Source organism: Puma concolor, chromosome A2 (assembly GCF_028749965.1).
Source record: "Puma concolor isolate L17-30 chromosome A2, mPumCon1.1.hap2, whole genome shotgun sequence".
Lineage (NCBI taxonomy): Eukaryota > Metazoa > Chordata > Mammalia > Carnivora > Felidae > Puma > Puma concolor.
The window spans coordinates 34408096-34434483 of NC_141668.1; the positions used below are offsets into that span (position 1 = coordinate 34408096).

Below are 26388 nucleotides of genomic sequence, written 5' to 3' on the forward strand. Positions count from 1 at the left end.
TCAGATCGCTAAAATGATCAAAGAACACTTACATTTAAGCATCAAGAATGCAAAAATGATTAAAAAAAAACATAATACAGTGCCCTTATGAGAAAACATTGTAAAAATGGCAACATTGAAAAGTAGTCAGGTTCTACAACAGACTGTTGGGTCTGTAGCTTCTCATCGAAAGTTTTTTTCTCACAACAAATTTTCATAAAGCAAAATGATTCCTAGAGCTAGAGTGCTGAGTTCTATTCAATGAGTAGTCTCTGACTAGAACAACTTGTCATGGCACATGTGTTTCATTTCATTCATGCTGCCCGTCAGTCATTGTGGAAGCTGGTTTTGTGCATGTGACCTACGAGGAACGACAGTTTGGGGCTGAAAAAGATGGTATATTTTTGCCGAAGACATTCCATTTTCCAAACCACCGACTGTATGTAGGAGTACTAAGGGCCTCCCGGGATGAGTTCCATCAGCAAAGAAAACCATTGTGGGACATTCAGAAGATCTGGGTCCTTAGTAAATGAAATGTAAACACGTAAGTTTATTTGGGACACCAACACTTTTAAGGTTGGAAGACACCGGAAGACACAAATGGTTGCTGCAATACACAAAAGTTTATTTTTGATTTTTTTTTCTTTTCTGAAGGCAAAATATAATAGAACTGAACATCAATGAATTTTGTACAACAAAAACAGCTTTTAATATGGAACAGACAGTCCATGAATGATTTAAAATCTCGGAATGGCTTCCCTTTTTCAAAGTCATGCTTTCTTACGGTCCACGAGGAGTTGGCACAAAGAGACAGTGGCAGCCCGCTGGGTGAGCTGAGGGGAAGGACGGGTGGGCTTCCCTAGATCCGCGTCAGCTGGTGCCACAGGCTGGATGGGAGGATGCTTTCCACTTTCTCCATGACAAAGTTTAGGGGGGCAAACAAAGTGCTGAGGAACTGCAAAGAAACCAGAAAGGCAGAGAGTCAGGAGAGATCTCGTTCAAGGCTATAAAATGAACCTCTCCAACCTACACTTGCATCTTCAGTCTCGGTATCATGTAAGTCTCAAAGGCCACAATTTTATATTTATGTTTATGGGAAACATAGTTGATGACCACACCTGAGTTCCAGCCCCCACCCCCAGCTCTGATAGGTAAGGAGGAGAAGTGTCTGCTGCTGCCCCCTTCACTCCTGACAGCAGACCCACAGTCCCCAGTCCTTCCAATTCGTCTTCAGGATCTGCGCTGCCCCTACAGGTGCCATTAAAAGGGACTGACAGTTGGGTGACAAGTAGGCTGAGGAGTTAAAAGATGGTGACAACTTAGATCACCTGCCTGCCTAGCTGGGTACAGAACCCACTTTAAGTGGACAAGGCAATTTCAAAAAGGCAAGTTTGATACATGGCTGTAAATTGCTTTGGGATCCTATCGTCTCCGAAACACCTCTGTAGCCCGTGCTCATTTCTGAACTACCTGCTTAGTGGAGTGCATCATGGACGCCTGGGGGAGGGCAGAAAACTGGCCAGTCCATGGATGACATGTCCTTGTTGAAGAAGTGCTGTCTGAGGAGATGTTTGGGAGCTCTCTCATTTGGTTTCTAAACTCCTTTCTGCTTTTCATGTAGAGAATAATGCTCATTAACAGTGCCTTTTAAGAAAGCCAAGTGCCTTGCCTGAGACTCATTTAACATAACCTCAAATTTGTTCTGATTATGTTCTTGTGAAGAATCAGCTTCATTCTTCAAACCATTCAGCATCTGGCAGAAGAGGTCCCCTAACAGAGCCCCATATGAGACAGAGGTGTCTGGGTGGTTTCCATGCTCTCCATCTGTTTAGAACCAAGGTATTATCTCGTTAGGGTTCAATACCTGGTTCTTACACTGTGGCGTTCTTTGTCCTAATCCCTTATCCTCAGCAGAGCACAGTCTATACCACCAAGGGTAGTATGTAAATACACATGCAGAGGGGGAACATGGTTCTGAGGTCAAAGTAGTAGTATATTTAATGAAGTAAAACAGGCTCCTCCATTGGCCATATGTTCTATGACTTCAGGTCTTCAATAAGGGGTATGGCAGGCAAGTTTCCAAAATTCACTTGACCTCAGAATCTTTCCTTTTCTCTAGTTGTTTTTAAGAAGCAGTAGAATACTACTTGGGAAGGTCTGTGACACATTATAACTGGACCATTAAGTGTGACATTAGAGTGAGGAAACTCAAGATAGTGTAAGATTTGGAATCTTTCCCCATGCTGTGTCTTTTACATCAATTAAATGTATTTACTCAGTAAGGCACCTAAGGGCTGGATGAAATATAAAGGAGTCTGGGAACAAACTCCCATTATCAGGGAGCTCAAAGCCTAGGGTCATCGGGGAGGGATAGGTGGCCACAGAGATCTTTACACAACAAAGTAATAGTACCAGATAGACCATCATAGAATGGAAGATGGAAGATAAAAGCATCAAGAGGATTCAGAAAAGGGAGAGAATCCATTCGGATTGAAAGAATCAGGAAAAACTTAAAATGGAGCAACTGAAATAGACCACAACGGATGGCTGGGATGTCAGAGATGCAGATGGGGCAAGGATGGCAAGGAGAGAAATACAAGCAGGTGATCCCTCCAGGTTCAATGAGCAGCTGGAACATAAATGGGAAAGTAACTGGTATGCTCAGAAGAGGATAAATACTTCAGCTTAGCTCAATAGTGCAGAGTTTAAAAGTGACCAGAAGAACTCTGGGGAGGGCCTTGAATGCCACCTTGGGTTTGGAGTTAAGAAATAGGCAGCCATGTTAGCACTTGAGCAAATGTGGATGGCTCTTTCATCAAGTGGGTCTTAGATACATGGCAATTTCTGGTAACCTTCTGAAACTGTCCTTTGTTACATGCACAGAACCATGTGGGATGCTCTCCCTGTGGCCCAGGAATGAGTAATTACTACCCAAGCTGCTGATGACAGAGTTTGTAAAATCCTAGCAATGAGAAGATTGTTTGTTTATTAAAAATCCTAGTTTTGAGATTTTGTTTGTTTGTAATCTGAGACCACTAAGGCTCCATAAAACACAGCATCTGCCTATAATCCTAGTTCCATAAAGAGGAGCCAGGTGCTGACGTAGTCTGGATAAACCAGAGATGCTGACAGGGGTTGTTAGTTGGGGCTCACCAAACAAGTGATATTGCTGGTGAAGTTATCATATCCTAAAGACTTGACCTAAAAAAGATTTAGAACCACCGAAGTTGTGATGGAGTGGGTAAGGAACTACTGAATACTAGCATGAGCTACTGTGGTTAGATGAAAGGCATCGCTCATGGTCTGTATTCTGGGCAATTTCACGCACTAAATGTGGGACACCAAGGAGCCTCAGCTTGGGTAGCAGAGCAAATGAAGAGGTCGTTACAAAGTTGCTTCAAAATAAGGCCTGTTTGTTTGCTTTGTTTTGGGCACTGACCTGACTTGCATAAAAAGAACAAAAGTGGGGCCTCTGGAAATCAAGAGGGGAATCTCCCACCCTGTTTGATGTCTGTAACTGCCCCTCTTCCCACACTGCACAGTAAGACACAGTGGGCCCTGACTCCTTGAACTTCACCTGACTTCTCAATAAGGTTCCGCAAGAGAAATGAAGTCCTACCACCTCCAGTATATGTGATGATTTACTGCTCTCCCTCATATCTAGAGTGGTCCGTTCTTGGGAGAATTGAGAAAAGAATCCCCAGAACCTTTTCATAAAGATCCTAATTCTCTCGCAGCACCCAAGTGGGGATGTGCACCTTTTATTACTAAGCTACCTCCCTCCTCAGCACCCCTCCCTGCATCCTCTTCCCCATCCCTCTCCCACAGGGAAGAAGCATACAAGGTAATGAGGCGTCTGAAGCTGATAAGCCCTCTCATTCAGTAACCAGATAAAGGTTAGTGGCTTTCATCAGGAGGTATAAAAAACAAGTTTGGGGGAACATGCCTTGCTTTGGATGTTCATTTATACTTGTTTGCATGTTTGAAAATCAGACAATACTTTTTGGCCAGAGACTCATCCAATGCATGGAGAAACGGCAGTTTCACTTACAGACTCGGGAAATTTATGGCCTGAAAAGTTTAGTCTGAATGAGCAACACCAGGCACCCCTGGAACAGCTCGTCTATCTCAACATCCAAAACTTCTGTCCAGAGGGCAGAGATACATGGTCCAAAACGCACTGTGATTCAATCAGTGTCTTATGGTGAGAAAAGGCAACTGAACTAATAAAAAAGAGAGAGTGACACTTCAATCGCCTGATCCTCCTTTTCCCAAAACACCATTATTTAGAAGAAGGTCATGGCTCCCAACATGCTTCGTTAACATTCAAAATGCCTCTGCTTATCTGAATAAGTTCCAGGTGCCCTATGCAATCAGACAATTGACATTTCACTGTAATCAATATCAGACTTCAAAGAGGTCAAGGCCTAGAAGTGAAGATGAGAGTCAGAAGTCAGGGGGCTCAGTCTCAGTGAAGGAGAGAGATCAGAGGAGGAAAGACAGAGCCCTTCAAAGCAGACAGGGTCAAAATGCTGACCTTCCCACATTCTATGAGGGGCTGGGTTTGGAACGATAACTTATTTATATGAGCAACCTTATCTTAGTAACCAAACATTCTAGGAAGAGTTAGTCTTAAGTCATTGAGGTAGATTAGATTAGGGGGGAAAGCCAGTTGAAGCCGTTCGTTTTACTATTTTCCAGTGGCTCCCACTTTGCTGTGGGCTTCTTTACTGGCTGCATATCAACATATAAACACACTGGAGAGTTCCCAAGCTGCATGTAGCCTGGGGGGTGCCAGTGCAATCTCTCTGCATCTACTAAAAGTCATTATCCCAGGGATATTATCTCAGGCGAGGGCTGAGAAAGTCATTTTCACAAGCTGCAAATGGTTGTGGGAAGCCTATAGGGCGACTGCGATAACGTGCAGGGGGCTTCACGAGAGGCCTGCAGCAGTGAGCAGGGTGAAAACATGGGGGAAGACTCTGGGGACAAGGTCGGGGGAGAGGGACGGTGCCTGTCTCCTTCAGGCCATCCATCTTCCTTCCCCACAAAGTCTCTCTAAACATTTTGGAAACTGTTAAACCTTCAGGAAGGGCAAGATGAATGTGATCTTCCAGGCAGAGGTTTAAAAGCAAATTTATCTAAACTATATTTGGTTATTATGAGTAGCTGACCAAACTACTGCACCTCGGTAGAGTATAAAATTGGAGGACCATAAGGCAAAATGATATTTTATTCAATCATCTGATCTAGACTCAAAACCAGAGCTTTGGAAACATTAAATGATCCATAATGAACACATCACTGATATTCTGGAGCCAGTAGAGCCTTTTCTAGGGACACTCAGTTGTATTCTATTTACTATCCTCCACTCCCCCAGACCCTTCCCTGGTTAATGCAGTTTCAGGCCATTAGTCATTTCATTCAATATGGTGGTCTCGGCCCTGGCTGCACACCTGAATCGCCTGGGAAGCATCTGAAAACTTAAGATGCCCATGCCGCACCCCAGGCCAGTGAAGTCAGGAGGCAGGCATTAGTCACTTGTAAGCTCCCTAGGTGATTCCAAGGTATAGCCAGGGCGAAACATCTGTCACCTTCGAAAGCTTTCCCCCCAGTGGCACTGGCACAGCACCACGTACTTGTGAGTGGCTGCTCAGATGTTCAGCTTGCTAGAGACCAGTGTTCCTAGAAGCAGGTATGGTGCTCAACACCTCACTCAGAACCTGCTGGAATCCTTGTTAAAAACACAGATTTCTGGGTGCTAGCACTCAATATTCTGAGTTTCTGGTGGTGGGGCCAAGTGAATTTTTTTCACACTAGAGGGTGAAAATCTCTATTCTGATCCAAAATCCCACCAACTGCTATTTGTTTACTGAAAAATACTGGGACAATGACATATTTTTACAAAAATGCTCTAAAAAATGTTTAAGAAAGGGACATAAAAGGAGGAAATATAATTGTCTACTATTGTAAACATATTCCTATTTTAAATTTTGCTAAGTTAAACTCTAGTCTATTCAGAATTTTGGCAACTATTTTTACTCAGAGGTTGGCTTGGGAGTATAATAATGAATAGTGGAGGTCCATAAACTAGGGAACATCCAACATGGGGCGTTCTGGGTTTAAAAATCATGTTATATACAGAAGACTTAAGGAAATTTGAGATGTTTTACCAAGAGTCAGAGGTCAGAGGTCACCACGAATGTATTAGCTGTCATAAGAATTTGCAAGAAGGAGACTTGTTGAGTATAGTTTTGGAGGGTAGATAGGAACAACAGGTGGCTATTAGAGGAAGGCATATTTTATATAAAGAAGACTTCTGAGTGATCCAACAATGAAATGGGCTTTGATGTTAAGTAGGCAAGTTCCCCATCACTGAGAGCATTCAAGAAGAGTCTAAATGACCTCCATCCCATTACTCTTGAAGGCAGCTTAAGGTCCCTTTCAACTCTAAGAGTCCATGATTATAATTACAAAAGAAGAGGAGAAATGCTAAACTGTATCTGATTTTTACAGTGATTCTTTCTGCAGAAACCACTACCATTTATTTATTTAATAATCATTTATTGAAAACCTACTATGTGCAAGGCACTGTGCAAAGCTTTGGGGATACAGAGATGAGGAAGACACAGTCCTGCTCTCAAGGAGCTCACATTCTAAAAGGGGGACGGACAAGTTTTAACAATTATAGTACAATAAGTGTGATAATATAGGTATTCATAGAGTACTGTGGGATCACGGAGGAAAGACCTCTAACTCAGCTTGGGAGAAACTTAGAAAGAAAGCTGAGTGTAAAAGAGTGAAGAGGAGTTAGTAGAGTGGACAAGCCAAGGTGGTGATGGGGAAGGGCATTCCATGCAAAGCAAAAGGCACGTGCAAAGGCACTGAGGTGTACAAGAGCCTGTGCATCTGGGAGTGGTGAGTCACTATGGTCTAAGAGCAGTGTCTATGCAAGAGGTGGGAGAGATGAGGCTGAAGAGGCAAGCAAGGCATGATTGTAAAGGACCTTGCTTTGCCTTGCTAAACATCTGGGACTTTATTCTGAAGTTGGTGGGAAACCTTTGGAGAAATTCAAGCAGGGAAGTGACATGCTCAGACTTGCATTTTAGAAAGATCATTCTTGTGTCAGTACGAGAGAAGGACTGGCAGGGGATGGAACTGGAAGCAAGGAGACCAGTTAAGACTCTGGCAGAGGAGTCCAAGCAAGAAATAACAAGACCTAAACTGAGAGAGATGCTATGGGGAGAGAAGGGGCCAAGTAGGGATGAATTACATTTACTGAACGCCTAGTAGCATTGGAGGTTAGATCCGACAGACTGGGAGCTGAGACAGGTAGGGTGTGGAGAGTGAGAGAGGAGCCTGGGAGGGCTCCTGCGCTTCTGGCTTGAGTAACTGGGTGGATGGCAGAGGCAATGGCAGAGGTCAGGAATACAGGAGGAGGGGTGGTTTTGGTGGTGGGGGAAGAGCGTGATGAGTTCAGTTTTGGAAATGTTGAGATTGAGGTGCCGGTGGAATTTCCAGTTCATCTTCAACACGCATGAAAATGCTCTTGCAATTCCAGTCCCTGAACTCTGCCGAGCAGAAAATGTCAATCATCTGGAAAGGGATTAAATCACCCAGCCAAGTTAGAAATCATCCTTTCTGACTCCACTCGCCTTGAAATCAGAATGGAGTTCCAGGAAAAAGCATTGATACTCTTTTCCTTATTCCTTCTGTTTGAAACCCATCTGTGGCAAAATCCTTACACTTATCCTCACTGCATGTGAAGGTTAAAATGGTTGGTTTTCGGGGAGCCTTGGTGGCTCCGGTTAAACAGCCGGCTTCAGCTCAGGTCACGATCTCACGGTTTGTGAGTTCGAGCCCCGCGTCGGGCTCTGTGCTGACAGCTCAGAACCTGGAGCCTGCTTCGGATTCGGTCTCCCTCTCTCTCTGCCCCTCCCCCGCTTGCACTCTGTCTCTCTCTCTCTCTCTCTCTCAAAAATAATCGTTAAAAAAATGGTTGGTTTTCAACAAGGAAACAATGGCTCTTGATTGTCAATGCAGATGGCTTTTCTTATTATTAAAGCTCCTCTCCACAGTCCTACTTAAAGACTCTTACTGGATTTCCATATTCTAAATGTCGCATCTGTATATTTCTTAATACAAGTTCTTAATATACTTTTTAATTACGAGCCCTTCACACGTTCTCAGCTCATTCCCCCAACAAGCCAACAGTTTGTACCCATTAAAATATTTATTGAAATCATCTTTGAAAATGTAAATCTCATGTTTATTGAAGGAAAGACTCACAATATCTAAAGATTAGAAATAATGTCATTCAACTTATGTAAAACTGAGTAATTTCCCATACATTTTCTCATTTACTAGGATTCCCTTAATTATTTATTTAATCCTTTTAGGCTTCATGCTTTTTTTGAAATCTGGTAATTTTTTTGTGAAATGAGGCAAGGCATGCATTTACAAACAACCTACACTTTTCTCATTTGACCCTCAACCTTTTGATTCTACTGATGAAGATGAAAATTAAACAGTGAGCAAACAATCAATACAGGTATATCCATTTCTACACAACACTCCTTCATGTCTCTTCTCCTTCCCTTCGCTTCCCTTGGCTTCCCATGTCCCTTCCCTCAGGCCCCCCTCTTGGCAAATACTCACAGCTTTTGCAAAGACCCCCATGAGTTCCGGGAACTGATGTGTCAAGAGGGCCAGCATGGCTGTGAAGGAACACAATCCGGCAGTGAAGAGGATGAAAAAGGGAAGCTCCTTCTTTGGGTAAACTGAGACTTCATGGAAAGCTGTGGAGAAATGCAGATGGAAACATGAGTGCCATAGTGAAATGCATCCTCAGGGAATTTCTGTACGTGGGACTGACTCTTCAGAACTGTGGCTGAAGCCTCTTGGAAATGAAAAGGGCAGGGTACTTGAATGAACCAGAGCCAACATCTGAGCCAGCCTCTGGCTTGCCTATCTGCTTCTCCCAAGCCCATGTTCAACCTTGAGCGCTCTACTGGGGAGGCATGATAGGGCTAATTTGAGGATGTTACATATTTTGGGGCAGGAACAGTAACACACTCTACGCCTAATACATAGTATTACTTTCTCAAAAGGAAACACAAATAAAACAAAACCTTATTCACATTATAAAATACATGTTCATTGGACAAAACCCGGAAAACCCAAAACTAAGTCTACTGGGAAAAAAAAAAAATCTTCTCTCTAGATTTTGACCTTCCTGTAATATTTTAGTCATTATAATGAGGCGATATTAGTTTATCTTGTATTTTTTCCTGGCACACTCTAAGTCTGTCAGTGGAGGGAGCCACCCTGATAGACATTCAGCAAGGACCTCACATGGTGGCCAATTCAATCTGCAAAGGTTGGAAATCAAGGCTGCAGGGGTCATCCGGCACAATTGTAGGAGAACCGTAATGATAAATACACTTCCAACAATCACCAAAAAAAAAACCTAAACCAAAACAAAACAAAAACAAAAACAAAAAAAACAACCAAACAACCAAAAAACAAAAACAAAACAAAACAAAACAAACTGGTGCTCTTTAGACCCCCTTCCATAACTTCAAAGTTTCAAATGTTGGGTTTGGGAAAACCAAAGAACAGGTGGTGCCAATGCCAAGGGAACAGACCCCCTGCTTTCTGCTCACCGTGTGGCTGTGAGCAGCCTGGGCGCTGGGGGTGCCCTCCAGGGGAGATAAGGCTGGCCTGTGCAGAGAGAGGGGCCCCAGCTGCAGGCACCCTGGTTGAGGGGGCTGTAAAACTGCCTGTGAGCAGTACTGCCACTGGAACCGAGAGGGTCCAAGTGCTCCACGTTCTTCAGGAAATCCAAGATCTGAAGGCCTTTCTGCGACTGTTCAGCTCTCATTACTTACAGCCCTAAACTATAACCCGCTTGGCCTGAAAGTGAGGGTGGAGACAGCAGGGAGGGACAGAGCACAAAGAAGTGTGCACACCTGAATCCGGGCCATCTACCTGCTGGGATTCGAAAGAAGGTACAAGCACGCTTGGGGCCTAATGTCCAACAAGGGTACTTTTAAAGTGCAAAACGTGGGTAGCATTTAAAACAATCGGCCCTCTTTGTATCCACACCATCCTTGCTGTCAACACCCAACCCCCGAAAGATTTTAAGGGGAGATCAGATTTTGGGCGACTGCATTCAGTTCAAGAAATGAGAGTCATAACTTTCTATTTCAGGTTCATAAAGATTACTCCTATGAAGTTTCTTTTAAGAGCTATAATCTCGTTCTAATAGTGAATCTAGTCCCATGGAAACTTAATTGGATTCAAAGAAAACATTTTAAAACTGTGCTTTTCAGAAAACTGCCATTCTTACTAGAAATGGAAATTTTAACAAGGGTCTCCCTGAAGGAGAGTCCAAAGGTAAAGTGTGGGCACACATAACAGAAATTTCTGGAATAGAATCTAATGTAGTGTGAGGCATTTTCACAATAAAACTTGGGCAAGGAGCAACGCATCACTGAACTTTCCCGGCTCCATGAGGAACAAACATGACATTGCCTCGGGCCAGCAAGGAAACAGGTGAGCCACCTCTCGCTGCTTCAGTCTAAGAGAGCAATTCGTTTTGCACCCAGACCCCACCATGTTGGGGATTTATGATAGGCTCAATAACATTGGCATTGCACAATTTATTATTGGAGCACCTAGGGCTCCAAACTTAACACTACTCCCCTGGGCTCTGAGATAGGCTATACCTCGGGTGGGTCAAAGAGAGGTGGTGGTAGGAGAGAGGACAAGGGAGAGAGAATAGCCAAAATTTGGAGCTTATTATCTGAGGGAGGAAAATATGTCCTAAGTCAGGGCCACACGAAGAGCCTGGACAGGATCCCCGAATACAGTATGATTTGATAATAGCTATTTAGCAGGACTTGTCAAAACAATGTCGTATTACAGTAAACCAAATCATTCTTCCCACGTGCGGTGTGGACCAAGAGACTGCCAGCTTGTAAGGTTCTTGAGGGCAGGGTTCCCCCTCTTCTTGCTGCATACAGTGCTAAGGCTGCACGTGTGCTCTGCACATGTCATGCCAACCCACTATGTGCATCCACGAGCTGCTCATGGGAAATCCCTCTGGCCAAGAGCATTGCATCACCACAGACAGCACGCCCGCCCTGCCCCACGACTCTGCCTCTGGCAATGATGCCAGCGTCCTGGCACTGCCCTCTCATCCGTGACTCATGTGCAGCACCCTCTGAAGTCAGTGCTTCCTCTTCAAACTCCACTCTGTGCAGACTGCATTTGACCAGCTGGGCCACGCAAGGGGGAACCACGCACAGTGGACCAGCCCGTTCACATCAGCCTGGAACTAGGGGTCTCTGTGCTCAGGCCAACTGGTACATGATAGCTCTTCATTTAAATTTAAGTCCTTGGAGGTCTTTCCCTTTGATGAATCTGGAGGGACTTGGAGGAGCAGGATGCCAAACCCACACACATAACTCATTTTAATGCATATGCTATCCAGTAAGGACAGGGCTTGGGAGAAGAGTAATAAAAGACAAGGAACACTGTAAACATTTATCATTCCCACCTCTTCCCATCCCCACATTCGTGCACACCACCCTCACTGGCTGAGGAGAGGAATACAGAAGTGAGACTTACATGGAAGCAGCTCTCGATCTGCTGTTTCTGTACAGATTGGGTAAGGATAAAACAGATGTCCCTTTTCCAGGGGATAAGGGATCATCCGAAAAGCTGAAAATGAGAGACAATATGTTAGAGGTTCAATATTTGTCTCATAACTTCTCGATTTCAAAAAGGAGCTTTTGAGCATTTTTATAATGGTAAACAGTTCTACAAGTAACTCCCAGAAAGGATGCAAGAGTTACCCAAACTCTGAGTTATATGCCAGATAAGCTGTCAGAGATGCATTATGATGTATGACTCACACATTTATCTCACACTATATATTCTGGGCAAACCTCACAAAACTGGGTGGGGATAGGGTGCAGGGGAGTAGGGAAGCCATCAGCTCAATGCCCAGGATTTCCTCATCTACAAAGTATTATTAAAATGTCACAAGCACTAATTCAATATAGCTCAACTGATGGTAATAACACAAACCTGGATTGAAATGCTTCCCCAAGAAGCAAATGTGGATTGACTAGCTGAAGCTTGTTATAGATGTACAAATATGAAAGGCATTCTACCATGTCTATTTAAAAAACATGTCTAGGTGGATGAGAATTCCAACCAAGATGGACAAAAGTGCAAACCTAAAATTGTATGACTTGGGAGGTATTTCTAAACTTTAAATGAAACTTTTCAATCTTCAATACCATGTGGGGGGAAAAATGGATCTGGAGAGATTGATTATCTGTGTTTTGATGATGTCAGGCCACCTAAATTCTGCTCTTGTGGCTTCAGATAACATGAGGTCTCACACTGAATTATGGCTTTCCAATCAATCCATCCCTTTCCATTATCACGTGTGTTACTCTCCCTGTTACGATGTCATCAGCATGTTAGTCTCACTGTTGCTATGAACTTAGTGCTCACAGAGTAATTGTTCTTCAACAGATGTCCTTTAACTACAGCATGCTGTACATGTAAAGTATAAAAACGACACCCTACATTGGCAAGGTCACATAACAATCCTTGCTTTCATGTGTATCAAAGAGGAGTAGGTAGGGGCAACACAACAATCTTTTTAGTCTTAAATGCTGCATTTCAAGGAATCGTAGCTACATCCTCAGCTGTGTAATTACCTCCACCTTCTCAAAATGCCATCAATGTACGTATTTATCTTTTGCATACTTATTTCAAATGGGAATCAGAAACAAAGAATGTTCTCCCTCACAAGAAATGACAAGGTTCCATTGTAACCAGCATCAGTGCACATATGGTATTTATTCTGGTGTCTGAATATTATTTAAAAGTAAAAACATTATGTATGTGATTCCAGCATTTGGAATGCAGTCAATCTACACCACAGTGGTATCACTCTGAGGTTACAGCACATTGCCATGGAGAATATAAATCACTAGAAACGTGGGATTAGAGCAGAGCCAGTGTGCTGGCAGTTTGCTGAGGTAAAAATGTTATCAATTTTCCTCTTGTAACAGAAACCTCTTAAACGGAGATTAAAACATTAAAAACACCCCAGACTTTAACTCTTCTTAAAATGAAAGGCTCACCCTAGTTCAGTCAGACTTTTCTTTCACACAAAGATGGCTTCTGCTCACTGCAACTAACAAGAGGCACTCCCTGCACAGGTTGTTAGCACGCAGACATCACTCGGAGGAACCAGTATGTCTCAATAGGTTTGCAAGACGAGGAAAAAAAGTACAAAACAAAACCAGTGCCTTAACAGGGTATGCTAAAATCTCTTCTGGGAAGCAGTGTGTTTAAATTTAAACTGCAGTATGGCAGGATTTTAATACCGTTTCCCATAAATGAAGGCTGCTATGAAAGCATCCCAAAAATGTGGAAAAACCTACGTGGAATTTTTTTTTTTACCCCAGATTCTCTATGCACGACAGGGCTGCTGTAATTATGAATCTGTTCAGGTTCACATGATGTAAATAAACCCTCACTTTTCAAAGCGGCTATAAATTTGAATGCTAAATTTTACTCAAAATTGAAGTCAGTCTGCACTTCAGGGAGCAATTTTTTAAGTGAAATATAGGAGTGCAAGATCTTGAGAGTGTTCAACCATAGAAATCAAATGGTTGGTTGGTGTCTTTTCAGTCAGATGCCAGATCTTTTTTTCTGCAGTGTTTGGCGTGCATACAGGATTCTGTGCATCAAGTTAGTCTTTTCCTTCTAATCAGTTCTGGTCTTTTTGGAGAGGGTGGAGAGAGTGGTTACATACAACTTACACACACACACACACACACACACACACAGTCGTCCTGCACTGTTCTCCCCACCTCGCCCCCTCCCATGGCTCCCTCCCTCGCAACCTCCACGACTGAAAGATGTTTGGGGCGCTCTAAAAATTTCGTTCTCGTGTCAGTTGTCATTTACATCGAGTTCAGAAAATAAGATTAAGCTTTTTGGCTTCACTAAACAAAAGCAAATACAATTTCTGTTTGCAATTCTATCCCTCAGCCACCCTGCTGTGCAGGGTCCAGGAGAGTGTGAGATAAGCAGTGGAGGTCTGGGGAGAGCAGCAAGAGGCACTACAGAAGCCCCACCAGCCTCACCTCCCACCTCCGGATCCCCTCGTTGAGAAGACAAGAACCTCGTGGCTTTAGCTGAATGTCCAGAAATTTTGCAAGTGCAAGTAGTTACATGCTGATCTGATGGTGGAAAGAGGAATTAAAAAAAAAAAAAAAAAAAAAAGGGCATCTATTTTATTAATTTTATCTATTTCCTAAGTGACTACAAAGCTCCTAAAAATCTTTGTCTGGAAAAACACACGTTTCAGAGGCATTAAAAATGTACATGCATTTGGTTAAAAACAAAACAAAAAAGCTGGGCCACTCCAGGTTAATGCATAATACACGAACAGCATTTCATGTCTGCATTTTCCTCTATGTGCCGTCACCTCTCCTACCTTGACTTCTGTTGAGCCATTAAGGAAGAGACAAAATGAAATGGGGAGCCAGTTAATGAACACATAGGACCCCCACAGCAAAGTCTGAGGCATTACACTGCTGTCTTTTCTCCCTGACCAGACTCGTTTTCTAAGCCCCATGCCTTTCAGTGCTGTGCTCACCAGAGACCCTATACTAATCCTGGAGAAAAAAATTAACAGAACCAAAGAAGGGACAGAAGGATAGATACATGAACAAACTGATTCCCAATTTTCCCATTGATTTCCAGTGACCTCTCATCTTACCCACTATATGGATAAGGATAGAAGATAACGTGGGAGGGGCGCCTGGGTGGCGCAGTCGGTTAAGCGTCCGACTTCAGCCAGGTCACGATCTCGCGGTCCGTGAGTTCGAGCCCCGCGTCAGGCTCTGGGCTGATGGCTCAGAGCCTGGAGCCTGTTTCCGATTCTGTGTCTCCCTCTCTCTCTGCCCCTCCCCCGTTCATGCTCTGTCTCTCTCTGTCCCAAAAATAAAAATAAAACGTTGAAAAAAAAAATTAAAAAAAAAAAAAAAGAAGATAACGTGGGATATTTTGTCTATGTTGGCCTTTTTCAAAGAGGATCTCAAAGAACTTTATATAGACAGATTACTTGTAGTAGTGAGAAGTGAGTTTGAATCCTAGCTCCACCTTATTAAAATGTGAGTGCTTCCTCATGTGCCTGGGATAGAAAGGTGAGCCACACACTGTCCCTGCATTGATGGAGCTCACTGCCTGTGGCAGGAAACAGATGATCCAATAATAATGAAAATCAGCGTGGAAGTTTCCCTGTGATGGTGCCCCCATGCTGTGCATATCTAATAAAGGAGTCGTGGAGGTGACAGGTAAGGATGAGCTAAACTTGACCAAGCTAACAACTGTATGAGATTGGGTGGGTCATTAGTCTGTGTCCAGTCTCTCTGTCTGTAAACATGAGAATACTACAGACTCTGAGAGGCTTCAAGAAACTAAGTGTCTAAACATGGGGCCCGATGGCCCAATAAAGGTTAGGTTTCTCTTTACATTCTCTTTCTACTAAACCCAAAGTTCCTACTTTCTCTATCAGGTCATACTCTTGCTAATAAGTAAAAATGCTACTTGTTTATAAACAACTAGAAGTGCAAATGACAGAGCAGAAAACTATCATCAAAATACAAATTTTACATTGTCACCTTTGAATGTAAAGTAGGTAACTGGCTATAAAGGCTAGCTGTCTTTTATGAGGCATTTGGGCACAATAATAAAGAGTTCTAAAGTCAAAAAGCCTGGGTTCTGATCCACATTCTTTCACTAGTTATGTGGTCTTGGGAAAATCACCCTCCCTTGATTAAATGATGTACCAGTCCAATTCTGAAGAGAAATTCTGGAATTTTATAGGAGATTCACTAACTTGCTGGTGACCATCAACACCTGAACACTCTGTTCCTACTTCCATGACAGTACTGCCTGTGTGCACACTATAATGTGTGTGTGTGTGTGTTTCTAGATGTATATGTGACTATATAGGAGCAGACGCATATGTGTATTCACACACACACATATTAATGTTTCTCTCAAAGCATTTAAGAGTCTTATGTATCCTGGTCTCTCCAACACAACGCCTGGCACAAAGGAGGCGCTCAATAAATGTTCAATGAATAAAGGAATAAGTGAGCTAATGCACAATCAGGAAGAGACACAATTTTCCTCTTAAAATCTCAGGCGGATTGAAATTATGGCCCATCACCAAGATAGAATAAATGAAAGGGACAAGCTGGTCTTACTGGGCAGTAGGTGATGAGGCATTGCATGACATCTGGAGACTGGCTATGACAGTAAGTTAACTATGACCAGAAACTTTAGCAGAGCATCGCTTTCTCCCCAAATTATAAAATTTAGCATTTGCTCTATGGGCTGAGTGGTGGGGAAATCTCTCTTTAGCAGTCCAAAAGGTGCCAGCCTTTTGGAGGAAAGGTTTGGTTAGAGGAAATGCCCCAAGGACCACATCTTACAGCAAGCAGCATTTACTATCAGGTTCAAAGAGAATAAATTAGAATCAGAATTTCATCCTATGCTTCAACAATGGGCCATTTTCTCCTCTCAAAGGAAATATTCTGCCTTAGTCCCCCTCAAAAACACCACCTTCAAATCTTATACATTATTTAGTGAATTCTTTGGGGAGAAAAAAATCTCCAAAAAGAAAATAAAGAGTCTTACATGGTCAAGTGGAAAAAACGGAAACAAAGAAAGGCTAAGTGATTTACCCTATGGCATACTTGTCTTCTGATATATAGAACTAAGAAAGTTAAATCTTAAAGTTCATAGTTGCGGTCAACAGACTAGCCTGCTTTGTAAAATAAATACAGCTAAAACGAGCCTTGTAAAGATCGAGGTAGGAAGGAGATAAGGCCACATCAGTATTTAATATAGGTAAAACATAGATGTGCCATTTAAAATAGGGCCCCATAAGGCGCAATACTGTTGTAAATAAGACCCAGTTCAAATGAGATCCCTCATTTATATACATTTTGTATATTCAACTCAGACTTGCAGAAATTGTGTGTGTGTGTGTGTGTGTGTGTGTGTGTGTGTGTGAGGATAACCAGAACCTACAGTGTTTAAAATAAGTGTAATTCAGATAAGGTGGCAGCTGTGTAATGACCTAAGAAACATATTTTTAAATCTTGTAAATTAAAGCTTTTCCCCTTTCTTGATTATCTTGACTTTGAGGAACATATTGTGCAATTTTGGGGGCTGGGATAGTGATGAATCAAACATTTTAGAAACCTTTGAAATGCTGATGTATTTGTGGTTGAGGACTCAGGTTTTTTTTTAACCACCATATGTTTCAAACCCAAACAATCTCTGCCATGCATCAGCTGGACTTTGGGGTTTTATCAAAAATGTGAGTTATTTCAGCCTGATTGGTGGGAAATTCACTTAATTCCACAAGATGACTAACGCTCATAATAAACTCATTAAAGCGCAAAGCAAAATATAATCTCCATCCCTACTCCTAAACCAACACTTTTGACAGAAGAATGTTTTTTAATCTCCAAAAGATCAACTGACTAAAAGAATACTCATTCTTAACATGGGAACTGGTGAAATTAGGTACTGTTACCTTCCTCCCTGAATTCCCTTTCTAATGAAAAGGGGAAGTTGAAAGGGAGTCGGGGAATGGCCTTAAATTTCAGAATGAACTAGAAAAGATGTGAAGGACAAAACCTAAACTAGGCTGGTGATGTCAAAAGGCGCCACCACGTGGTGCACTGGAGGAAGTGCAGCCTCCTGCACTCTGGCACAGGCCGTCTGAGGGACCTCTGAGGGAGACGGAGCGGTTCACCTACTGTAGTTGCCCCAGAGCAACTGCCTTGAAGCCCAACACCCTGGGGTGGGGAGAGGGCAATCGATATCATCTGTGATTCACAGTTTTGAGAAACTGGGTGTGTTAAGTAAATACCACTACAGGTAGCCACGTCGGAATTGTAATCCAAGTCCTCTGATATAAAATCCAAACTCTGATGCCTCCATTTAATTTAACTCAGAATGGACACAGGTCAGGAAGCACTGTCAAAAGACTGCACATGACTGTCTGAAGTTAAAGTGGTAATTCTTTCTTCTAAATTCCATGAGAGATTTAGAGCTTTGTTCATAAAAAAAAAACAAAACAAAAAACAAACAAACAAAAAAAAAACTAGAACTTTGCAGTGAAACATACATATATGTGCTTGTAGAAAAATACATATGCTTGTTGAGAAGACTGGAAAAATACAAATATGAAGGAAAAAATCTCTTAAAGTCCACTTAAAGATGCATTTATTTCCAGTCTCTTTCCTTTGTTTATATGTAGAATTTATTTTTTATAAAATTGGGCTCATTCTACATTTAAAATATTTAAGTCAACATTCCACAGCAAAAATACAATTTTATATAGAATGATGAACTTTCTAAACACTAGAAGAGGAGTAAGTACTCCCGAGCCTATAAGTTGTGGTGTAAATTGAAGGCTTCCAAGCAAATGTCTCAGAGATAACTGATCCTCTTATGCTTAACCTATTCAGGCAAAAGCTACATAGCTGGTTATTATAGAAAAGAAGCCTGAAGAGAAAGTGGACTTGGGTTTACATCCTAGCTCCACCAACAGGGGCTGCAAGACTTACAACAAGCCACTCCTCTCGATGGCCGTGTTCCTCTCTTACACAACTGAGGTGGCCACCTCTCTCTCTCTCCGGTCTAACTCAGAACGTTGTCAGGAAGAGTACATGAAATGATGGACATGAAACTCTTGGTAAATTACCCAGCTGTATGCCCACTCTTGAAGGTGCTTGGTATTCTCCAAGACACCTGTGCCTAGGAAGCACTTACACAGTTCCCATCTAGAACTGCATGGTAGGACTCTCTTTTCAAAAACTTAATAGTAAGTAGTGTAACTTCCTTGGAGTGGTTTCTATTTATCCGTAAGGATCAAATGCAGAATTTCTCTTTCTTTGAGGTCCCTGACTGCCTTGCTATCCTGGTTTATGTCTAAATATTCATCTCCTCTCTTCATTCCAATAAAATCCGAGGTAATTACATTCCCCTAACATTCCCACTCTGCTAGATTTTGGAGCTCACCAGGTTACTGCACATTTCTTCAGATCTCATTGTCCTTCCCAGTTGATTCAGAGAATCTCCCCATTGTTATCTGATTATATGGGTAACTCATTTCCAAACAAAATTTCCAGTTATTCCTGAGGGGATTTTTTTTATGGTTATGCCATTCCTAACACCATGTCTCTATCATTTCTTGCCTCCCTGTTTTGATCCTTTCGATACAACTGTAACTTTCTTATCAATTTTGCTATGTTTCCCAAATGCTAATCTATGACTATATCTTTATTTGGTTAGCCAATCAATCCACTTAATTTTTCCACAACTAACCCTAGTTGAGGCCAATAATGTTCAATCTTGCTAGGCTTTTTCTATCTTTTTCTTGTGTTTAAACAAAAATTCCTTTTGTCCTTTTTGGGCAGAACACATTAAATGCAGTAATAAACCAAACCCAGTGGGGACTGTACACACGCCTACACATGCCCTCAGTGGAGTGAGCTTTCTTAACATAGGACCGGGACACCTGAAGTGTGTTATTACACTTATGGGGGGGGGGGGTGGTGGAAGCATCAACCAAGTCAACATCACTCAAGTTATAAATAGCAAATTATTTAAGTAAACTCACTATCAATTCTCTAAAGAAGTATTTTCAAAACTAAGCAAAAAACTTTCAGTCAACATGAGTCCCATCTCTGTCAACTTACTTTTACCCCATTCCCTGTGGCTGCCCACCCCCCAACCCCACCCCCTTCCTGCATCAATTTGGATTCCTGTTGGATTCGGGTGGGGCAGGAAAAGGGAAGAGCAGAAGATTATCAAAATAAAAATGGAAGCAGCAAAGATAAACAGAGTGAAAGGGATTAAAAAGACATTCCTTTGTGAGGCTGATCAGAGTAGGAGTGAACTAAGAAAAAATTATCAGAAGATTAATACTTGTTTTGTTTCCCTATGAGAGGGCAAAAAAAAAAAAAAAAAAAAAAAAACATCCCATGCTACATGTTGCATTTGTTTTGCTTAAACTAATAACAGTGTGTCAATGCACATATTGTCCAATAATCTGTAGTCTTGGGCCTTTCCTCTCAATTTGCATTCTTCCAAACAGCCCTGCCACTTAGCACAGTGTCCTTGCTTATGACACTGTCTTAGTTCTTCAAGGCTTGGTTCAAATTCCATATGACCTATAAGGTTACCCATGACTCCTCCACCCCACAGACCTCTCCCTTCTGAAAAGATCACTGGGCAGCTGCTGTGTGCTGGTGACTCCTCCCAACTAGATGAGACGCTTCTCCAGGACAGGGAGCGTTGTCTCACCGACAATTAAAGCCTCTTCTCCTTCATAGAACGGTTATGCCTGCCACATACTCAGACCGATTTATCCCTACATCTAGCCGATAGGCATTATCCATTAACACACCAATGCTCCACTTGTCACCAAACACGAGGGTGCTGTGGTCACTGCTCTTGTTCTGAAGCATAACTGCAGACCCAGCTCCACTGGAGGATAACTGTGGCTCTTTACCCAATCCTTCTGGAAAAGCCATCCAGAAGTGGTAGTCAGAGCCCAGCCCGAGGCCTAACCCCAAGCCAAAGATTCCCCTGATGGTGAAGGGGTGTCCGGGTCTCCAAAGAGGGTTTTCCAGTTATAGAATGCTCCTCTGCCAGAACAGTCCAGATTCATCCCATCTATTGTAAAACTTGCTTTTTTAAGGTTTAAGGATGGCATCGCCTCAGTAACACCTACCACTGCTGGGGAACTGAAGAGCCTCATTAACCATCATCTCTCAGTGATAGAACATTGCAGAGAAGAAGAGCTATAGATATGCAAATCGTCATTATTCATCACGAACATTCAGGGTAAAAACAGTTTTAGCATCTTTTCATGCTCTTAAAAAAATGTTTCAAAGAAAGAAAATTACTTACTGCCTTCCCACGTACAATGCAAAAGATTCAAAGCCCCTTCCACCCTCTTCCAGTGCGCCAGATGAAAGAACGCATATGCTATTGCTTCACTGTCCCCTCGCTTCAGGATATGTTCTGGGGGTAGAATTAAGCTTTTCATTTCTAGTAGGTACTGAAATAAAAAAGGCAGGAGACAGATGCATTAATACATTAGTAGCGTGGAATTCAATACTGAGAATAGAGGTTGATTTCTCTAAAGCTACCACTCATAAGCATTTCATCAAACCTGCATCCTTGTTAGTACATTTGAAGGCAATTATGAAGTCATCCAGCAACCCAAAGTTTGCTAACAGATAGTTAGCCTTGTACTAGTTTCCTACAGTGAAGATCAGAGGCTTTGAGGGTAAGATACTCTAATCAACGAAATATATGGAGACTCAAATGGCAAAAAGGAAAATTTAGAAGACACAATAAGTTGATATAATTTTGTAACCAGAAAGAAAATACCTAAAATGGACACATGAAGGTTAAGTCATATGACTGAACTGACTGTACTAGAGAGACTGACTAGCACTGCCCATTAACTTTTCTGTACAGACTTACCAAGGAGAAGGACCTAGTCCTGTGAAAAGAGCCACACATCGTTGTTCACATGCAGAGGGAGGAGGTGTGGCAGCCTGAGCCCAGGAAGACCCCAGGGAGGGGAACGGCACAGACCCTAAATTATACTGTTCTTTTAGATCTTTCCCAAAGTCTGAAGGGCCCTCAGCTTATGCCTCCTCATTCCTCTCTTCCACAAAGGAGATGGGAGCACAGGGCCAGAATGAATTCTTTGGTGTTTACAACAGAATAGAAAGGGAAGCAAATTTAGGGTGGTGTTTTATACTTGCGAATGTTAACTTCTTTTTGCTGGCTGGCTCTTCCCTTGGCTTCACTCCTCACACACACATACACACACACCACCACCATCACAACAATCCATGCATCTCCTTTAGAATGGACATCAGCAGATGATGGAGGGATGTGTTTAATGAAAATGGGACAAACACAGTAAAAGGAAGTGCTAGGAGAAGAGATGTTCAACAACTTTAATGTCAGAAACAACTGCCTATGGATTTATCTGTCAGTGGAATTTACGAAAGAGGGTGAAGAATGGAAGAATCCCGGTATACAAGATGGAGGTTATGATACACCTATCAGTGCTCTGTTATCATCTCACTGGGGATCTATGTGCTTTGGGCACTCTGAGTGTAGTTGCCTCTAAGCTTCCTCTCCTGTTGGTGCACCCAGTATTGGGATGCACTGCCTGTCAGGAGCCAGGAGGACACATTCTGCCCTCCTGGTTCAGCAAGTGAAACTTTCCTCACTCTGGTTCCGTTCCGTGAAGAGATGTCTAAGCTCAGGCCTCACATCAGGAAGGGCAAAAAAGTGAGACTGCCTGCCCAGAGTGTAGCAGAGAAGAGGAGTACAGCCATCTCACTTGGTGGGGCGTGCATAAAAGGCCCTCCTTCGACAGAAAGACCCCCATAGGAAGACCTCTTCCCAGACTGGTCCATGAAAGGTGTTTATTGCTTTAATGGGAACTTCTCAAGTATGAGTTCCAAAAGAACTTTTTGGTCATATGACTTTTTAAATTCTACAAGTCACTGTCTTCCTCCATCTTGTTTTCAAACAGTGCAGAACAAAAGTCCTTTGGGGAAAATTACAATTTTGAGTTACCTAGTAATCCAACCAGTACTACATTTATAATGAATAGCAACCATAATATAAATATCAGGGTGAATTTTATGTTCAGAGATACTTGGCTATCCTCTCATGATCTTGTTACCTCAAACGAAGCTATTACACTGTATGTTGTCACTGCTCATGATGTTCTTAAAAGAATCCAAGGCAATGAGTCATGAGAAAGATATAGAACGGGTAAAGTGCTATTAATTAATTGTATTAATTAATTGTTTCAGAGTAAGAGAAGAAAAATCATTTGGTTACTCTTCATAATCATCGGAACAAAGGAAAGGGTGGGGCGCCTGGGTGGCTCAGTTGGTTAAGCGTCCGACTTCAGCTCAGGTCATGATCTCACGGTTTGTGGGTTCAAGACCCGCATTGGGCTGTGTGCTGACAGCTCTGAGCCTGGAGCCTGCTTCAGATTCTGTGTCTCCTCTCAATCTGCCCCTCCCCTGCTCGCTCTCTCTCTCTCTCTCAAAAATAAACATTAAAAAAAAAAAAAAAAGAACAAAGGAAAGGGAAATTTTCTTACCTAAGATGAGCCCTAGGATAAGATTTTATTTCTGAGTTTCTAATAATTATTTATAGCCACGCTGCCTACCAAACAGTCAATTTTTAAAGAAAGAACATGTTGTATGAACTCTGAAACAAACTAAATATGAAAACCATTAGTGCATGTGGCCCAGTTATACAGAAACTTCTTCAAGTCCCTGAGAATCAGATGGTGGCTGAAAGAAAAGTGTAAACTACCATTCTTTTTATTTCTATGATTAGGAAAGCCTTTTAAAGTGATTGCATTAAGCATCTACAAGAGAAGTCTTCTCTTGACCTAAGGAACTGTCAGGAATAGGGGCCCCTGAGAAGAAGTAGGCCTGGTAGCCACCCACATTTGTGGGTAGACATTGAAACAAAGTCAGGTATCTCACCGCTGCGTCGGTGCAGGTAGGGGATTGAGCTCGAGCTAGCTCGAATACAGGCTCTTTGCTTTTGCATCGGACTCAGCTCCCTGGTGGTCTTTGGGGATCATGAATTCTGGGCATAACATTTGGTCAGGGCGGGGTAAAGAAAACCTGTGTGTGTGTAGAGGAGTAGAAAATTACCTATAAAAGGATATAATAGATCTGCATTACCCAATATGGTAGCATCTCCCACATGTGACTATTTAAATTTAAATTGATTAAAATCAACGTTTATTTATTTTTGGGACAGAGAGAGACAGAGCATGAACGGGGGAGGGGCAGAGAGAGAGGGAGACACAGAATCGGAAACAGGCTCCAGGCTCTGAGCCATCAGCCCAGAGCCCGACGCGGGGCTCGAACTCACGGACCGCGAGATCGTGACCTGGCTGAAGTCGGACGCTCAACCGACTGTGCCACCCAGGCACCCCATAAATTGATTAAAATCAAATAAAATTAAAAATTCATTTCTTCAGTCCCACTAGCCATAATTCCAAGTCCTCAAGGGCAGCATATAGTTAAAGACTACCATATTGGACAATGCAGAGACATTTCTGTTAACGTAGAAGGTTCTACTGCACAGCACTGTGTAGACAGTGAGAGTTTCCAATCTTCAAGTAACTAAAACAATTTTTAACATAAAAAACTTTATAGACACCCATGATAGGAATTATAAGTAGAGTATCTATCGATTGAAAACACACAATATGGCAAAAAGCTACAATAAATGTAATCAAGAATTCATTTAAAAGCATTGTTGGCCACCAGGGCATCTAAATATACTTGGAAAATAGTACACATGTGTGTGAGACAGATGGTTTACTCAGCTTGCAGGCTGAATGTGGTACATATGGCTTCAAAGACATCATCGTCCATAGCCCAAAATCAGGTCATGAGGTAATGCTCTGTTTTTCCTCTAAGCTGCATCTGATCTTTGTGTATGTGTACTTTTCACACATTGCCTTAAATTCGTTATCTATGTGCTTTTCCCCTCAGCTGAATCATTAGATCCTCAAGAGCATGAATCTCACTTCCTAACAAGTCTCTCAAAGTGGGCATCCTTGCTCTAATCAGCCTCATGAGGCTAACCAGAGCAACTCACCAAGGACACTTAGTTATCTTCTCATCGAATCTACTTTATGGCAGAAATAGGTTATGCCTATAAAGGAGATTTATACTCCAGTATAGTTCCAAACAAAATGTTGGCTCTAACCAGATGATGAAGGCTAATAACAACAATGTGTTATGTTTTTGGCCAGGCTTAAAAATGGCTGGCAAGATCGGTTCTCAACATGTGCAACGTTTAAATTAGAAAGGCATGGAACAACATTTCACATCTTACTTGTCAAGAGAAAAATAAATGGAAGAGGGCAGATCCCTATCCACAAATATGCAGAAATCAATTAGAATAGCTGTAGCTCGCAAATCAGAGAACACTCTCTGCCTGTCTGTAATAATTATTTGGCTCCTATTAGCTAAGCCAGCATTCCGTGCTATCTTGCCGCCACCCTGCCTCTAACTTCCTTCCCAGATTCTCAAATCATATTGATCTTGAAGTTCAGGCTTCTAGAGTTTTCGGAAGCAACTTTCAAAACCTATTTGTCAGAGTATGATTCCTTATGTCCATAGGAACATATAAAGTCAGAACATATAAAGAGGAGCTGATTAGTGCCTTTTTATGGAGGGATTTAAGCAGAGACAGCTCACCTGTTAGGAGATCTGGCCCATCAGAGGCCACCCCAGGTGACTGCTCAGTTCTCTTGTGTTAAGGTTCTAAAATTCTATAACAATTTGAGTGAAAATGATCCCAAGGTTACACTTCAGCATAGATATTAATGTCAAGGAATTAATTCATACCCCACCCCGTTTTGTTTTGTTTTTTGGTTTTTTTGGATTTTAAATACCAACAACAGAAGTCATATGAGAATCATTAGAAAAAAACAGAAACAAACAAAATGAGAAAGTATAGATTAATTTTAGCACATTTAGCTAAACTTAGGTAAATTCAATACATTTAGGTAAATTTTAGCACATTTAGATGATGGTTACCCGGCTGCTCCCAAAAATCAGTTCGTGGAAGAATACTAGCATGAGAAAATGTACATGATATATTGCCAAATGAAAAAAATAAGTGTTTCATACAGATTATGATTTTGGTAATTAAAAATGTATATGTGGGTATTAAAACTTTGGAAAGTTACAGATTGAATGTTATTGGTGGTTAAATATTTGATTTTATGTGAGATTAATTTCTTTTTGTGCTTTTTTGGTGCTTTCTAAGTTTTCTGTAATAAGTCATTTTTATTTCTCTCTTTCTCTCTCTATATATATGTACATATGTGTGTATGTACATATGTAATACAAACCTCTTTTCTAGACTTGCAATGAAAACAAAAACAAGCCATACAAACAAACAAACAAACAAAAAGATAACCAGGGACAGTAATTTCTGTATGATTACAGTGCTTTGGTACAACTAAACCTGAGAGAGGCTAAAAGCCCAGAAAAGATGCTTTAAAAATACCAGTAAAGAGTTCAGAGAATAAAACTAGTGCTATTTGGAAGACATGCTATATATTTTGAGTTTCAATGTTGCCTACTCCCTGGACTCAGTAAGACCCACATTGGAACAGGACAAAAATACCACGAGTACCCATGGCTCTCTTGGGTCATGCTGTGATGGGGAATGAGACGCACAGCACCATGC

General features: G+C 41.9%; 1 protein-coding gene across 8 annotated transcripts in view; it reads right to left on the minus strand.

Annotated features, from left to right (window-relative positions):
- Positions 1-583: 583 nt before the first annotated feature.
- Positions 584-26388, minus strand: part of ST7 (suppression of tumorigenicity 7) — a 255364-nt gene continuing 229559 nt past the window's right edge. For 4 of the 8 annotated variants that reach the window (XM_086691833.1, XM_086691813.1, XM_025929648.2 and 1 more), the window contains 4 exons: positions 21022-21172; positions 11614-11706; positions 8638-8777; positions 6523-7575 (listed from right to left, as the gene is read on the minus strand). In XM_086691833.1, coding sequence (XP_086547959.1) covers positions 7456-7575; positions 8638-8777; positions 11614-11706; positions 21022-21172 — 504 coding nt within the window. In that variant the 3' untranslated portion in view covers positions 6523-7455. Of the gene's footprint in view, positions 935-6522; positions 7576-8637; positions 8778-11613; positions 11707-21021; positions 21173-26388 lie in introns of those variants that run through there. The other 4 variants (XM_086691826.1, XM_086691838.1, XM_086691824.1 and 1 more) reach the window with 3 other exon arrangements.